The 17909-nt window shown below is 47.9% G+C and overlaps 1 protein-coding gene and 1 long non-coding RNA gene across 3 annotated transcripts in view; one reads left to right on the top strand and one right to left on the bottom strand.

Moving 5' to 3' along the window:
- The window catches only part of LOC146209300 (phospholipid-transporting ATPase ABCA3-like), a 117729-nt gene that overhangs the window by 50182 nt on the left and 49638 nt on the right, over positions 1–17909 (top strand). For both annotated transcript variants that reach the window (XM_084599227.1, XM_084599235.1), the window contains one exon: positions 11121–11320. In XM_084599227.1, the coding sequence (XP_084455353.1) occupies positions 11121–11320 (200 nt within the window). The remainder of the gene's footprint in view (positions 1–11120; positions 11321–17909) is intronic.
- LOC146209301 (uncharacterized) overlaps positions 1–17909 on the bottom strand; it is a 40320-nt gene that overhangs the window by 17803 nt on the left and 4608 nt on the right. The window lies entirely within an intron of this gene.

Here is a 17909-nt window from a genome sequence, read left to right as displayed (position 1 = left end):
GGTCATCGCTGTTAGAAGGAAAGTATCTTGGGGAACATTTGATATGTAACGTCGAAAACAAATTCGATGTTGGTTGGGAACATTGCTGTTGCAACGGAATGAATCTGGAATAATGTGTTGCATAGTAATGTCAAGAATAATAATTCTGGGAAACGCAGGCAATGACTGCAAATTTCTCATGGAATCCAGAAATTTTACAGCCATGACAGGAGTAATGCTTATTATTCGATTTATAGCAATCATATTCGCCACTCTGCTAATACATTTAGCCATCTGTCATGATGTAGGCTTCTAGAAATGGGGAATTAGTAAAAAGGGCAACTGGTTTGCGTTATTTTAAGGGAGATATAGTTACAGAGAGGCATCTCCGTGAAGGCAAGAGAATGCGGTCAAAAGCAAGCTTAATTGTGGTTCAGTAAAACGTTCTGCTGGTTTATTTGACTGATTTAGCTATTGGGAAATGAATGTTGCGTAGCGGAGATTGAGCTACGCTACTCAATGCTTACTCCCGCTCATAGTAGGATCAAGTCAATTTATTCGATATGTATTTTTATTTTAATACCATTTACAGCGGACGATGTTTTGACAAAGGGAGCAATAAACGATAAAAATCGTATGGGCGAGCACAACCTCATATTTTACAACATACCCGACACTAACCCCGCTAAAACATATGCAGACTCGGAAGAAACAGTCATTCGCCATTGCTCCACCCAACTAGATTTTGCCATCGAACCTAATCTAATCGAGCGTGCTCACCGCCTTGGACGCCACTCCACTGATCGTAAAAGGCCGATTATCGTGAAATTCACCTCATCCACAACCAAAGAAAACATCCTTTCCTTAGGCACCAAACTAAAAGGCACTGACTACAGTATTGGCGAAGATTTTTCCCTTCCTGTACGTAACACTCGCAAACATCTTGTAGCCTTTGCCAGATCGGTAACCGACAAGTTCTCCTTGCGCTTCAAAACTTTACACATTGGTCCCAAACGATGCACGTTCGATGAATCCTCACAAACCGTAAAAGAGGTAAAATAGCAACCACCTCATCACCAATCGACAGGCTGTTCTAAACAAGCACAACAAGCACTTTCATTGTCAGCGATCTTTTCTAACATCCGAAGTGTGATTTCAAAGCGCGACATTATTTCCAATATCGTCACATCATCCTCCAGCAACCTACTAATTTTGACAGAAACGTGGCTGAGTAGTGACGTTTCTGATAGTGAAGTCCTTGCCGACTTGCCCAAATTCCACGTTTTCCGTAAAGATCGTCCAGATAGAAGGGGAGGGGGGGTACTTATTGCAACTGCACAGGAGCTATCATGCACGGTCATTCACCTTTCATCGGATATTGAAATATTATGGGTCTTGTGTCATGCCTCACCAAAGTCAGTTGTGATAGGCGTTTGCTACAGGCCTCCTAGGAGCCCAGACTTTCCTCAAAAACTTAATCACGCATTAAATGAAATTAAAACCAAGCACCCTAACACATGCACTATCCTATTCGGAGATTTTAATTTTCCCAGTATCGACTGGCATAATCTAACCGCTACAGGTAACAGGGATGCTAATGATTTTCTTGACGTTTGCCTTAATTTCAATCTCGTTCAACTAATATCCGAACCAACCCGTGTAACGGATGTCTGCGCTAACATTCTCGACCTAATATTAACGGATAGCCCTGAATACGTTCATTCTATCACCTATCCACCAGGTATCAGCGATTACCAAGTCATACATGCCGGCTTCACGATTAAACCATCTTCACACGCAACATGTAAGCGAACAATCCGACTTTACGATAAAGGGAACTATATTGCTATAAATAATGAACTTCGTGCATTTTTACCAGGTTTCCAATTTAACTTTCATCAAAGATCCGTTCACGAAAACTGGTTCATGTTTAAGAAGAAAATTGAAGATTTGGTCGATAGGTTTATTCCCAGCATAAATATACGAACTAACCCTCAAAACCCTTGGTTCACAAACACACTCAAACGTCTTGAAAATAAAAAGAAGCGTCTTTTCCGTTCGGCCAAGTCACGCCCTAGTCAAAACGCTTGGAACAAATATTACGCAGCTGAAAAAACGTATTTATTAAACATTCGAGAAGCTAAACGCACGTTTTTCCATAGCGATCTGCCCAAAATGTTGACTACTAACCCCCGAAGGTTCTGGAAAGTCATTAACCCCCAGCACACACGCACTATTTCCCTCACCGACGCATCAGGTGCTACCATCTGTGAAACTGAATGCGCGAATATGTTCAACACAGCCTTTTCATCCATATTTACCAATGAAACAGATCCGATATTTCCTTCAAACCCGGTTATTATCCAGGATACCATGCTCTCTCTTACATTTTCTTCAACAGGAATTTTGTCACTAATAGAAAACATTAAACTTTCATCCTCGGCTGGAATTGACAATATCAGTGCCAAAATACTGATTAACACCAAAGATATATGTTCATCCCTGTTGTGCTTGTTATTCACTCAGTCACTCCTCACAGGTCAACTGCCCAAAGAATGGAAACATGGGAAGGTTGTTCCAGTCTACAAATCAGGTAACAAGAACTCACGGCTAAATTACCGTCACATCTCGCTAACTAGCATTCCTTGCAAAATCATGGAACATGTCATCTATACCCACATCATGGCATTTCTTGATCCCAACGATTTTTTCCATCCTGCTCAGCACGGTTTTCGCCGAGGTTACTCCTGCGAGACCCAACTTTCCACATTCATTCATGACCTGCATGCTAACCTTGATTCTAACCTACAAACTGATGTCATATTTTTAGATTTCGCTAAAGCTTTTGATAAAGTACCTCATAAACGCCTACTGATAAAACTTTCCCGGTTAAATTTACACCCCGATATATTGAAGTGGACTGAAGAGTTCTTAACTAATCGTTCTCAGTTTGTCTCCGTTTACAATGTGAACTCTCACTCTTAGTAACGTCAGGCGTCCCCCAGGGGTGTGTGCTTGGCCCGCTACTCTTTCTAATATACATTAATGATCTTCCCTCAAACGTAACATCTAACATACGTATGTTTGCTGACGACTGTGTACTGTATCGTGCTATTCTCACCACCGCTGACCAAATTCTCTTCAAAACGATCTTAATGCTGTTCAAGACTGGTGTAACGAGTGGCTAATGGAACTTAACCCACGTAAGTGTAATCTTTTGTCTATTAACCGTCGCCGTAACCCTCTTGTTTTTCCTTACGTAATCTCTGAAGTTCCCGTACAGCTAGTTCCATCATATAAGTATTTAGGCATAACAATTTGTAGCGATCTTTCTTGGAGTATGCATGTTACTAACATAATATCGTCAGCCAACAGGACGTTAGGTTTCTTAAAGCGCCATCTTCATCATGCTCCCGAACACGTAAAGTTATTAGCCTACAAATCATTCGTCAGGTCCAAACTAGAATTTGCATCGCCCATTTGGAATCCTCATCAAGCTTACCTCAGTAGTGCCCTCGAATCTGTTCAAAATCGCGCCGCTCGTTTTATTCATTCATCGTATTCTTATGAAATCAGCGTTTCCTCCTTAAAAAACAGCATCCGGATTATCCCCCTTATCGCTCTGTCGTCGCATTGCCAGCCTATCTTTATTTCACAAACTTTTCCACAGTCCTATGCGCAACGCACCTTATATTCTTGCCCCCACACGCATATCTCATCGCACCAGCCATCAGTTGCAAGTTGCCCGTCCACGTTCACGTACCGTCACGTTTTCAAATTCCTTTTTTCCTCGAACAGCTGCAGACTGGAACGGCCTTCCGGACAACATTGCTCTCATCACTTCCACACCACAGTTCATCGATAGTGTCAAAACTTTCCTGTTATTGTGCTTATGTATTTTTGCTCTTGCCACCCCTTATGTAACACCCCTTTTTAGGGGCCTTTAAGGTAATAAAATGAAATGAAATGAAATGAAATTCGCTGTTCGTAATGCTTATTATATTTTCGCGATCTTTAGCCGACATCATGTTAAGTTAATTTCAAAGCATAATTACGACGGAAAAGCTTACCCAAATGTAGTCAGCATTAGTTATATACGCTGCACAATTTGTGCAATAATCAAGGAACGTTTTTTTTTTTGCGGGATAAAAGACAGCTGAGTAATCTTGCAGGCACCGTGCAAGTGACAGCTTGGTACTAAACACTGCTATTTTTTAAATGCCGAAAATCTGCGGAACGAAGACTACTTAAGTGTTAAAGGCTCGACAGGAAACCATCGCTGCCCATGTAGCGCGCCTAAATTTGAACATGCAGAGCCGAACAGAGGAGCCAGCGAATTTAATCGGCATATAAAGGAGGCCACGGAAGAACAGGTGACGAATCTCCAAGTCCCAAAATTAGACAAATACCTCCTACATCTCCTTAAATCGAAGACAAAATTGGAGGGAAGGTGGAAAACTAAAAAAATGGAACAGAAATCTCAGAAGAGGGGTTGCTAACCTCGATAAGGAAATTGAGCGGTATGCAGCCAAGCTGTCCTAAAGGAGCTGGGCCGAGGTGTGTTATGAGATGAACTTCAACATGAGCCTTCCAAACACCTGGGCTATCCTCCGCTACCTCATCGATCCCAATAGCACTAAGAGACGGACCAGACTAGACCAGATTAAGATCAAGCATAAGTTCCAAAGGGGAAACGAGGAGCTGCTAGATGCAATCAGGACAACATATACATGTCAGCATCCCGGCCCCCCTTTACCCTGCTATACCGGGCCCGAGAATAAGGCCATAGATGCTTCAATTGAATTGGCAGAAATTAGGGCGGTCCTGCAGGATCTCAAAAAGAGATCTGCTCCAGGGCCAGATAATATCACAAACACTATGCTTAAAAATCTGGACGAAGACTCCTTACACTTCATTTGCGAAGTAATGAATAAAATTTGGGAAGGGGCTGAAATCCCAGAGGAGTGGAAAATCTCCAGACTGGTCCTTATTCCTAAACCGGGCAAGAAAAAACTATCCAACATGAGACCCATATCTCTCACCTCTTGTCGGGGAAAGCTCATGGAAAAAGTGGTCGAAATCAGAATCTCTAGGCGTACGGGAACCAAGGAACTCTGGTCAGTGGAGATGGTAGGGTACAGGCCGGGATTAAGCGCGCAGGATGTCATGCTCAGATTAAAGCACGACATCATGGACGCTCCCCAGAACGATATTATATAGAGCCATCCTGGGACTTGATCTCACTAAGACATTTGATAATGGTGAGCACAGAACGTTCTCGAAGGCCTCAACTCGGCCGGAGTGGGAAGCAAGTGCTTCAACTATGTCAAAGATTTCCTCACCTGCTGGAAAACTGAAGTTAGCTTCGTGGGACTTAGGTCCGAGCCCATCAGTACCGGAGGCAGGGGAACTCCCCAGGGATCTGTCTTCTCCCCGGTACTCTTCAATTTTGCAATGAAAGATCTCTCGTCCCATCTTAATAAGATAGAAGGCATCAAACATAGCATCTATGCCGACGATATAACAATCTGGACCGATGGAGGCTCCAGCGCCGATATATCGCATAGGCTGCAGGAAGCGGCGTATATAGTTAAAAACTATGCCCTAGATAGAGGACTATCTTGCTCTCCTCACAAATTTGAACTTTTCTCATTGTGCAGTAAATCACAACTAACCAGAGAATCCTACCTTCCGCACCTACACAAACCAGTGGAGGTATATGTGGGAGGGAGCAAGGTACCGAGAGTCAGCAGCATTAGGATCCTGGGCTATTTCCTACAGCGGAATAGGAAAAATACCACCATCCTGAAAAAGCTTCAGATGTATGTCGACCAGGTAACGGGGATATTCAGACGAATTTCTCTCGGGAACAAAGGCCTCAGAGAACACTGCCTAATAAAACTGCTTCGTGCCTTTGTAATCAGCAGGATAGCTTATGCCACCCCCTTTCTCAAACTCAATCCTGGTGAAGTAGAGAAGTTAGAGAAAATGATCAGAACGTTATTCAAAAGGACTTTAGGCCCCCCCCCCCCCCCCCCACTCGCCAACAGAGAAGCTTCTAGCTATGGGAATGCATAGTACCTGGGAAGAGATTGCTAAAGCGGTCAGGGAGGCCCAGATTTCGCGGCTCAACTCCACTGTAGTGGGCCGAAGGTACTGCAAGAACTACAGCTTCAGTCAGGTGAGCCACCCTATGTCGCATCGCTGAACTTCTGGAGCTTGAGAGGCGGAAACTATTCAAAATTGCACTGATCCCTGAGAATATGCACCCGATTCATGACAAGGAACGAAGACAGCATAGAGCAAAATTTATTCAAAGCAAACTAATAAACGGCCCTCCTGAAGAATCAGCCTATTGCAATGCTGCCTGAGGGCTAGAAGGGGCCGCAGTCATAGCAGTGGTAGATAGAAACAACTCACAGAAAGTAATTAGATTCATTAATACGCGCCTCGCTCGAAATGTATACACCCGAGCGGCCATGGAGACACCGCTACCCGGAGACAGACTCCCTCATCACCTACAAGGAGCTCTCTGAGACTCTCAGACAAAACAGAAAGATCTATCCACCACCAGATAGGTCCCTAATACCCTCAGAATACAGGGCCTGGCAAGAAATTTAGGCCAATCGTTTCTTTCCTTATGTTACTCTGCATAATGAGTTGACAGGGGACCTAGAGGCTTGCAATCTCTACTACGTACATCTGAGTCAAAATCACCTACTCTGGCAATGCCCCGATTCACCGGGAGCTAAAGAAACTGATCCCCTTATTCAAATTACCTGGGAGTCCTACATCCGCAGGCCAAATGTGGATGAACAAAAGATCGTCCTAAGCCTGGCGGAGGAGGCTTACTTCAAGACCTCTGCGGCCACGGCACAGGAGAGCCGGCAAGGAGACCCTCCCCCTGGCTGAGTCCCTGCCCCGAGGTCCATGTCGGTGTAAATAAAGTCTTCTCACTCACTCACAGTCAGCGCGGTGTGGATGTGTGGAGGGGCGTATTATAACAGTTTGAGGGGCGAGTTGGTGCTGCATAAAACCCAGAAATGTGGCGAACGAACCAGCGTGATTGTGTTCGTTGCGCTACATATTTGGGGTATATGCGTATTATGAGCTTTTTCATGCACGAATAATATTTTTATATCAAGTGCTTTGAACAGCTGCTGTTTTTAAAGTTTGGCTTAAAAGCACAACCTGACCGCCTCAGCTGTCTGAAAGCATAGCTACGACACGCGCTGTCACTGCATTACGGAAACCACAACCTAGCTGGGCCCGGGGTTGAGATTGACACTGTTGCCTTGAGAATTTTTTTTCTTCCTGTGAGTTGCCTGCGAAGTGCGCTGTCTCTACAGCGCTAATCGCGTGTACATGTCACATCAAAGTGAAACTATCTACCTGCGATGTCAATATTCGCGTGAATTTGAGCGTACTACACTTATTATGCACAGCGGTCATGTTTAATACTTTATAATGTATTTTTGTTTTAGATATATAACGAGTCAATGAGCTTTATGAGACAAAAATGCGTACACTAGAATTGTACTAGTGTCGCAATATAACAAAGTTTTTCTGAGCGTGAAGCAATATAGCACATCTAAAAAAGCAACTATATAGTAGCGTATCGACACTCTCCGGTTTACGACCGCGCTCAAGTGGCGATTAATGGGTTTGTCTTTTGTTATGCCTCAATGTGAATAACACCTAGGTCTGTAACTAATAATTACAGTGCCTCTACGAATTTTTTAGGGGTTCACAAGGGGAGTTGTGATAGTTTATTGCAGAAAAGGAAACGTCAACGTATTCCAGCTGGTGCGTTATCTGACTCTTAGCACTTCTGACAAAAGCTGTGTATTCGAATGGGTCTTTGCTTTGGATAGGCATATAGATGGTCGCAACAGTCCCACTAGAGTGCAACGATACGATAGCAATCATTTTCCTGTTATTGATTGCGACATTTCTTCATCAACCTTCCTGATACGGCTTATGTCATGCTCCTCAAATACATCAATTGTATTTTTGATCGAGACACTCCTCTTACTGTCGATTGGAAGTCGGCTCTCGTGGCCTTCATCCCGAACAACAGCAAACCTATTGATGCGAAGAACCTTCGCCCTATCTCTCTCATGTCTTGTGTCGGCAATCTGATGGAGACAATGGTGCGTGACAGACTCTCCGAATATCTCGAAATACAGCACATTTTTGCGGACGGCATGTTCAGTTTCCACCCTCAAATTTCAGCACAGGATATATACTTCTGCAGCTCCACATCTTAGACCCTGTCGAATGTCCCTACAACGACAAGGGGGTCCTGGCCTTGAATCTTAAAGGTACATTCGATAATGTCAAGTTCGAAGTAATCCTCGATCAACTCCGTCACACCAACTGTGGCCACAAAACATTCAATTACATAAAACAGTTCCTTACAGAACGCCCAGCCTACAAACGTATACAAGATGCGGAACACGGACCATACAGCATCTGCTTGAGGGGAACACCTGAAGACGCTGCCTTGTCTCAACTCCTCTTCAATTTGGCCATGCTTCCTCTTCCTTCTAAATTAGCTTTTCTTCCCGGGATACATGGCGCATTTTACGCAGATGATAATACAATCTCGGCCACGGAAGGTAACCTGGGCCACATGGAGTCCTGCCTGCAAGCAGCAGCGACCGTAGTCGACGACTACGCGACCTGCTGCGGACTCCAGTGCGCTAATGTGTGCACGTGCGTCCCTCCCCTCGCAGCTAAATCTGAACCTGTGCACATACGTCCCTCCCCTCGACACAAAACTCAGCTTCGCATCAATTTCCCCTCCAGCCTATCCGGGAGGCCAAAGATATCCGCATCCGTGGCCTCTTCATAGACCATCAACGCAGGCCTGACACCACCCTGGCCAAACTTCGCATGACGGGAGACCAGGTGGGCCGTATGGTCCGCCGGGTCTCCAACAAGCGGAGCGCAATACGAAGCAGGGATGCACTGCGGCTTGCCCATGCTTTTGTAACGAGCAGAATATTCTACTCGACCGCCTAATTATGCCTGCGCAAACACAATGATGAACAATTGAAAGCCACCCAGTGGAAAGTCATCAAGCGCGCTCTCGATCTTCCGGTCAGCACGTCCAACCAGAGACTTCTGGCCCGGGCCATGGTGAACACTTTCCGGGAGCTTAAAGCATACTTACTAAACCAATATACGCGTCTTACACAGACCACGTCCGGGTGCCGCCTCTAGGGCCGACTGTACATCAAACACGATTACCACATTGAGGAAAGCGTGAGAGTGCCATAACTCTGGAGACGCGCCTTCCGGGTCCGACTCCTTCCTCGCCACATGTCCAAAGAAGACCATACCGGTCGTCGCCAGGCGTACGCGGAAGCATTGCAGCGATACTATGGTCACCAGCAACACGTGTATTATGTGGACGTTGCCGGCCCATACCACGGGGTGAAGTATACGGCTGGAGTTGTACACAACACACAGTTAACGGAATAACTTTCAAAGCCTACAGCACAACGCACGCGGGAGAGATTGGTATCGCTCTGGCTCTCGGTATTCCCAAGTCAAAACACATCATCACCGATCCGCGAGGGGCTCGTCGGAACTATAAGCTGGGGTGGGCTCCCCTACTTGCCAGGCGTATACTGAAATCTAGCTGCCGATACATAGACCCCACTCGGCACAACCTCATTGGGGCCCCCGGTCACCAGGCACTCGAGGGAAACGAATAGGCTGATCAGGCCGCCCGCGCACTCTCTCCCCAGGCGATATATTCCTGTCCACGGAAGCCTACTCTCAATCAGACAATCTGGCCCTTACGTTCAAAGACATCACCGATTATTACAAAGAGGAGCACAGACGCTACCTGGCCTCTTGTAAGGGGCTGGATTGCGCTGATGAGTGCCTCGTCATCAAAAGTTTCACCAATACTGTACTGTTCCGTTCCCGGCGATGCTCCTGTCAGCTGTCAGCCACTTGGCCAGTACGGTGGCGAGGTGGCTGAAATTTTCCACATGGTCTGGGCGTGCCAATCAAACCCATCTATTCCTCCCAACCCCAATCCAACTAGAGAGGACAGAGAGGCGGCCCTACTCGGCTGCCAAGACCTCAAGGTTCAAAAGGCCTTGGTTCAACGGATGCGGCCGGCGTTCCCTGCCAATAGGGCCCTGGGATAGGAGCTCCACCATGTATTGCGAGGGAAGGAGGCTAATAAGGCTTTAAACCAATCACCTCTCTGTAACTATTTATTGGTTAATAAATATTTTAACTACCACCACCATCTCGCAATTGTACACGCAGGCGCATGAGCCACGCTTAACAGCCTGATGCTCGAGTGCGAAGCTTGAGCTCACGCGTAGTTTATAACAAGCGCTCTTCACACTTCGCTGTCCTCAGATTTGGCAGATGATAAAATTGGCTCTGTCAAGGCAGCAGCTCGGACAAATTGGTTCAACGTTTTGAAGAAAGGAAAACGAGCGCAAAATATGGGATGAAGGAAGCGTGCTGAAGGTCGTTAGCGTGTTGTGCGTAGTTTACTTCTGTAGTATCGCGCTATGCAATGGTTTGCTTTTAGTATAAAGTAGAATAAATTAAATGTAATATATGAGGTATTCAAATGATGTCGCTGGCGTCATTCTGTGGTGCAGCACATCAAAATGGCGGCTGATGTGACGTAGCTAGGTGCATAGTCCCTGTAATCACCTGATCATCGTCTGCTCCGACTTGCACTGCTGAAGTAGTGCTCTGCACCACAAAATGACGCCTGTGACGTTACGCATGGTACGCGAGGGGATAACGTGTTATGAAGCGTGACAAAGCCGCGCGCTGACGAGGAGCAAACCAGTACGCGACCAGCCGCACGAATACAGGTCTGCCGCCTTTAATCAGCGGGCACAGCGGAATCGTTGCAGATCAGATTTATTGTTGTAGTCGAGCATTTTATAATGATGCAGCGTGCATTGTTTTGTGACAATTTAGCCGCCTTTGCCTCCAGCCGCGGTAGTCTAAGTCGTTCTACTCAGAGTTGTGCGGTGGCCCCTAGACAGCCCTCGAGGTACGCGGAAACCTCCAGCATAGGTTACCGATCATGTCTACTGTTAGGCAAAGGGGTCCTCATATACATTTCATTCTGATGGAATATTCCACAGGGATTCGTCGCATTCGACAGAGAAAAGGCGTTTATAGAGGAGTGGCTGGAGCCCCTTATCGCCAGCCAAGGTGGGTTCTTTATGAGAACCGTGGACGCAGACACGGATATCGCCGCAGCTCTTCTCAGCTTGGCTAAGGACACGCTGGCCAAGTACGTCTTTCGAGTACACTTCGGTGTGCAAATGACCAAGAAGGCAGGGTGAGTGGCACATGCGATGCTCCGCTCATTTGGTATGCTCTTTGGCTAAGTCATTGCGTTGATTCGTATGCCCATCTTCATGTCTGTGTCAGGCTTATCTATTTTGCTTCATTTCCTGCAAATCGTAGCTGCATACGGGCTCCTAAAGCTGAACAATTATTGAATATAATAGCGCACTTGTTATTCTAAAACTGCGATTTCAGTTTTACTGACGAGCGCAGAAACTTTAGCTGCATTTATTTGCGGCTTAAGTTGTAAAAACATATATTTTGTTCCAAATGTTATTAAAGATTGGCCTCCTTTTTGAAGAGATTCGCTCGGGAAGCGAAGTGCCCATATCACGTGGCATGACTTCACAGAAATGCCTTTTGTTGTTAGATGCCAGGGCGCAGTAAAGGAACAACCCGGTATGAGTTATCCAAAGGCTCGAGACAAAAAAAACAAGACTACAGCATTCCTCGCAGCAGCCAATGTTCTGAAATAATATTGTATCTTCTACAATGCACAAGGAGTGCCGGAAATATAAGTATCAAAATTATTTGCCAATCACTTCGTCTGCACTACAGAGTGATGAAAACAGCCATGGTAATGGACAGTAAATCAAATGGAAGGCAATGGAACATTTGTCTAGAGGGATCACAGTGGGCTAGGACTATTCACTAAAGGCGGCGCACCATTTCGAATAAGTGCGAGAAGATAGACGCCATAGGTTTTTCTTCACAGAAACAACCGAGAAGGAGCGTAAGAACGAAAATTGCAAATGTTTATCCCGGTTGAACTTCTTATCCGAGCGCAAACTATGCTAAGCAGGGCTAGACAGCAGCCTGACTATTGGGCCACTGCATTGATGCACACAGACCGACTCGTACCTCATGCATGGCGAGACTTAGGACTTAGCGCCAACGAAGCAGTTGTTAGCCTAATCACGTTGTCCAGTGCACGTTAAAAAACTTAAAACGAACTCCAGGTGGTCGAATCCGCCAAAGTCTGGTCTCCACAATGACGCAATAGAGCTCACTACAGCGATTTCGAGTGATCTTTAAGAGGAATAAGAAACCTGTACCCGACCGGAATGCTGTTCAAGGAAAGCCTGATATTGACTGAGGGTGCCAGGAAACTGCGTATGGCAGATAGTGATTCAGTACAGCTGACAAATGATTAAATAAGTGACCACACGTAAACGGCGCTAAAAATATCGTGACATAGAATATATGCTTTGATATAGAATTTATTGCTTCACCTACGTAACAAATAATGTCAGTCACAGTTACCCAGTTTGCTAAATATTGCGCTGCTTGAAGACCGCGGATTTGTCTCCTAATCGCAAGAACATGCGGGAAAATGTGTTGCACGCTTCCAATAGCACGGCTTTTTTACAAAGAGCCTTTTGTATGCATACTGCTTCTCCCTAAAACATGTGCAGTCCGGGCCATAATAATACGGAGCAAGCCTCGACAATAAAATAATTTTTCGCAAGCAGCCAATCTCATATTAAGAGGTACCTTGCACATATGTAAGCACATGTCCCTGGTGCGCACACGAGGGGACTTGAGTAACAACCATACTTTCTCTACAAAATAAGTGAGAAAATCTCAAACATGAAAGCGTGCTTCGAAATATTATGGCTGCACCTGTACACTACGTCAAAATAAAGACCCCAAAGTCGGGAACAGCAACTTAAATAGTTGTTTTTGTGCAGCGAAGATGAACGAAATGATGCGCAAGTAGGAGTTTGTTTAGCACCCAATTTAGATGTATTCTGCAGCGGACATTTTCAGAATCGGAAACAACGGCGCGCAATTTGCCTGGCGTTGGTGCATGCACATTTTGAACTATTTTGTATTCCTTGCTTGGGTCCGCGCTCTGCTTTCAGGAGGATATTGAGAGCAAGGAATGGGACGACGACCTTGTGTTTAAGCTGTCGACTCACGTACTTTTGCTAAGCTGCAACAGCAGACGGTCATTGCTATTTAGTGCTCATCCAAATCTCATTGTGAATATTGCCGCAATATCATCGTACTGGCGCCGCCATGTGGCGAGCTTGGGAGACTGGCACGCGCTCGTCTTCTTCGCTCTCGGTGCTCGCCCGCCAGTCGGTTCAGTGCCTGATCTTGCCGGTGCTTTTACTTAATCCTAAGTAAACCTGCTGAACCAGTTTCACTGGCTTCTGTGACATTTTTGGTGGAGCTTCTGGGTAGATCCCATGTACGAAGAGCCTCTGGCTGCCCCCTACGCCAATCTACACACCGTGGACACGACACCTGTGCACAAGGCGAGCCGTCGCTTGAGAGGCTTAGCACCCGAGTGTGGTCCTCTTGTTTCCCCACCGCGAACCACGATGACTACAGCGGCAATTCAGACCACCAATCAGTTTCCCGTGAGTGCCCAGCAGCTGATCTGCCATACTCCACGTATGCCCATGCCGTTTCATGGCGGCAAGTTCGAAGACGTTGAGGACTGGCTGACCGGCTACGACCGGGTCGCTGTGTTTAATGCGTGGGACGAGGAGCGAAAATTGCAGAATGTTTATTTCGCACTAGAAGACGCCGCCAAGATGTGGTTCGAAAACCATGAGGCTACCGTTTCCACCTGGCAGGATTTCCGGCGGCAGCTGCTCGCAACATTCGGCAACGATGCAAGAAAAGAGATGGCCGAACTCGCTCTACAGTCCCGAGCACAGCGGCCTAATGAAAGCGTCGCCATGTTTGTGGAAGAAATGACTCGGCTTTTCAACCGGGCGGACCCGTCAATGTCGGAGGTAAAGAAGTTGCGCTACCTTATGCAAGGCGTCAAGGAGCAGCTGTTCGTTGGCCTTGTACGTGATCCTCCACGTACTGTTGCTGACTTTACGAGAGAAGCAACAAGCATCGAGCGTGCCTTGAATCAGCGATTTGTACATTTCGATCGCTCTGCGAACATTGCTGCTGTAGACTTCCGCTTGCCAATGGCCGGAAACGACAGGGAAGCCCTTCGCGAGCTTATCCGAAGCATCGTGCGCGAAGAGCTGCAAAAGCTGCCCTCTCTCGGACAACATCCACGTGTTGGGGGCATCTCGGATATTGTGCGCGAAGAGCTCCGTCAAGCAGTGCCATCAGTGCCATCAGTACCATCACCCCAGCCGCCTGCGCCACAGATCATGACGTACAGCGATGTGTTGCGTACCCCTGCGCCTGAACAATTGGCACCCAGCAACCCTGCTCCTCCCGCACGTCCTCCACCGCAATATCCAGTTTCGACTGGTGTGCCTGAACCTCGACCACCCGTTCGCAAAGCACACGCGTGGCGCACGCCGAACAATCTGCCTTTGTGCTTCCACTGCGGCGAAGCCGGTCACGTTCTGCGCCACTGCCCGTACCGTCGGATGGGCTTGCGCGGATTTTCCCCGGATGACCCTCGGCCGCGCTATGGCGAACGACCACGGGATATCGACCAATACCTCAGCGACCACGTCCCACCTGCGTCCCTCCAGCGACGCCAGTCCAGGTCACCACCGCCGAGACAGTTTTCCACCAGCCGCCGTTCTTTCCTCAGGCAGTCCCCAAGTCCGCACCGGGAAAACTGAAGACGGCGACCCTCGGGGGTAGGGCCGCCGTCGATGGACACTACGACCAACATCCTCCGCTCACCGATTCGATCACACAGACCGACCTCCGACCCTTCGCTCCGACCAACAGTCCGACCACTTTTCGACGATCGCCGAAGTTTTCCTCCGACGCCCCCAATCGACGCACCGCACGACCAACGAGTCCGACGACCTCCCGACGATCACAGAAGCTTACCTTCGACGCCGTAATTCGACGCAACGAACGACCCGTCAGCCCGACGATCCCTGACACGCCGCACTTTGTCGACGGTGAGCTACATTCCGCCGAAATACCGATCGTCGTTGATAACCACAACACGACTGCCCTTGTAGATACCGGCGCTGATTTTTGCGTTATGAGTCATGGCCTTGCTACCATTCTGCGAAAAGTCCTGACTCCTTGGCACGGAGCCCCGATAAAGACAGCCGGAGGGCACGTGGTAACGCCGCTCGGAGTGTGCACCGCTCGCGTCGAGATTCACCACGTAACTTTCTCGTGCTGCTTTGTTGTGCTAGCAGAGTGCTCCAAGGACCTGATTCTCGGCCTTGATTTTCTTAGAGAAAACGAAGCAATCATCGACCTCCGTGACTTCATGGTGACGTTTTCCACTCACCGCGCAATTTCCGACGAGTACAGACAGCACAACGACGACTACACAGACAGGCCAGTTTTCCGAGTGTGCGACGACCATGTCACTCTACCTCCACGCACCAGCTTGTTTGTTACAGTGCAGTGCGACAACCCTCCCGCCTTGCAAGGCCTCGCGGAAACGAACGTGAATTTATTGTTGAGCCTACAAGTCTGCGTCGCTCGGGGGATCTTTGCCTTGAGAAATAAACGAACTGAACTGCTTTTAACGAACTTTAGTGCAGAATACCGCCACTTACCGCAAGGTACAGCTATCGCTTATTTTGACGAAGTCAGTGCGCCATTCGCCTATTGCGCCCTTTCGCTGGCCAACGAGAACCCTTCCGAGAGCACTGGACATACTGTTCAAACTGACGTGAACCCAGCTTTGTCTCTTACCCAGAAACGCCGCCTTCAAGCAATCCTGGACACTTACCGTGACTGCTTTGCCGTCACTTCCAAAGTGAAGCAGACGTCAGTAACCAAACATCGAATTATAGTTGATCCCACCGAGCGCCCTATCCGCCAACACCCCTACCGAGTATCGCCGAAAGAACGAGAGGCTATTCGGGCGCAAGTTGATGAAATGCTCCGCGATGATGTCATCCAGCCGTCCACAAGTCCATGGGCCTCATCAGTTGTGCTGGTCGCTAAAAAGGACGGAGCACTCAGATTCTGCGTCGACTATAGGAGGCTTAACAAAATTACGAAAAAGGACGTCTACCCATTGCCTCGAATCGATGACTCGTTCGAGCGACTTCGCCACGCCCGATACTTTTCATCGCTCGATCTACGCAGCGGGTACTGGCAGATCGAAGTCGATGAACGTGATCGAGAGAAAACCGCATTCATTACTCCTGACGGACTGTACGAATTTAAGGTGCTTCCATTCGGTTTGTGTTCCGCTCCCGCAACCTTTCAAAGAATGATGGACACTGTCCTAGCCGGCCTGAAATGGCAGACGTGCCTTGTCTACCTTGACGATGTTGTCATTTTCTCTGCGACTTACGAAGAGCACCTCAAACGATTGACGGCCGTGCTAAATGCCATCCGCGGGGCCGGACTCTTACTAAAACCAGAAAAATGCCACTTTGCATTCCAACAGCTCAAGTTCCTGGGTCACGTCGTGAGTGCTGAGGGAATTAGCCCTGATCCAGAGAAGACGGCTGCCGTAGCTGCTTTCCCGACCCCCACTGATAAAAGCTCCGTGCGTCGGTTTTTGGGCCTCTGTGCATATTACAGGAGATTTGTGCACGACTTCTCCCGAATAGCGGAACCATTGACTCGTCTAACAAAGGACGACCAGCCTTTCATCTGGGCCGACGAGCAGCAAAGGGCCTTCGAGGAGCTTCGCAAGCGCCTTCAAACAACGCCCGTACTTGGCCACTTCGACGAGGAGGCCGACACAGAATTGCATACCGACGCCAGTAACGTTGGCCTCGGTGCAGTTCTCGTTCAGTGGCAAGAAGGCGTTGAGCGGGTGATTGCTTACGCCAGCCGCACCCTGTCTCGTTCCGAAGCGAATTATTCTACTACCGAAAAGGAGTGCCTTGCAGTTGTGTTGGCGGTAACAAAATTTCGGCCGTATTTGTATGGTCGGCCGTTTAGAGTGGTAAGCGACCACCACTCACTCTGTTGGTTAGCGAACCTTAAAGATCCTTCAGGCAGGTTAGCCCGCTGGAGTCTCCGCTTACAGGAGTTCGACGTCACTATTGTGTACAAGTCCGGCAAGAAACACAGTGACGCTGACTGCCTATCCCGAAACCCTATCCCGTGCTCTTCAAGTGACTCCGTCTTTCTCGGCGCTCTCTCGACGCCAGATCTCGCTCAACAGCAGCGAGACGACACCGAACTGCGGCCCCTCATCGATTACCTCGAAGGAACCGCCTCATCGCCTCCTCGCCTTTTCACGCGTGGCCTATCGTCATTCTGCTTGCGTGACGGCGTCCTCTACAAGAAAAACTACGCTTCCACAGACATTCAGTATCTGCTGGTTGTCCCAACGCCGCTCCGTACCGACGTTTTGCAGGCATGCCACGACGAGCTTTCTGCCGGACATCTCGGTTTTTCGCGCACCTTGGCACGAGTACGACAAAAGTACTACTGGCCCAAGCTTGCCGCTATGGTTCAGCGCTATGTTAGGACGTGCCGTGATTGCCAACGTCGGAAGATACCACCTGTCAAGCCGGCCGGCATGCTGCACCCTATTGTTCCTCCGCGAGTACCTTTTCACCAAGTCGGTATGGACTTGCTCGGGCCATTTCCTACGTCATCATTAGGCAACAGGTACATTATAGTCGCCACAGATTATCTAACCCGCTATTGTGAGACGAAAGCTCTTCCCAGCGGCACGTCTACTGATATTGCGAACTTTTTCA

The sequence above is a fragment of the Amblyomma maculatum genome, chromosome 1 (genome assembly GCF_055883805.1).
Source record: "Amblyomma maculatum isolate TAMU_Amacu chromosome 1, ASM5588380v1, whole genome shotgun sequence".
NCBI classification, from domain to species: Eukaryota; Metazoa; Arthropoda; class Arachnida; order Ixodida; family Ixodidae; genus Amblyomma; species Amblyomma maculatum.
This window is presented reverse-complemented; position numbering and strand designations above follow the sequence as displayed.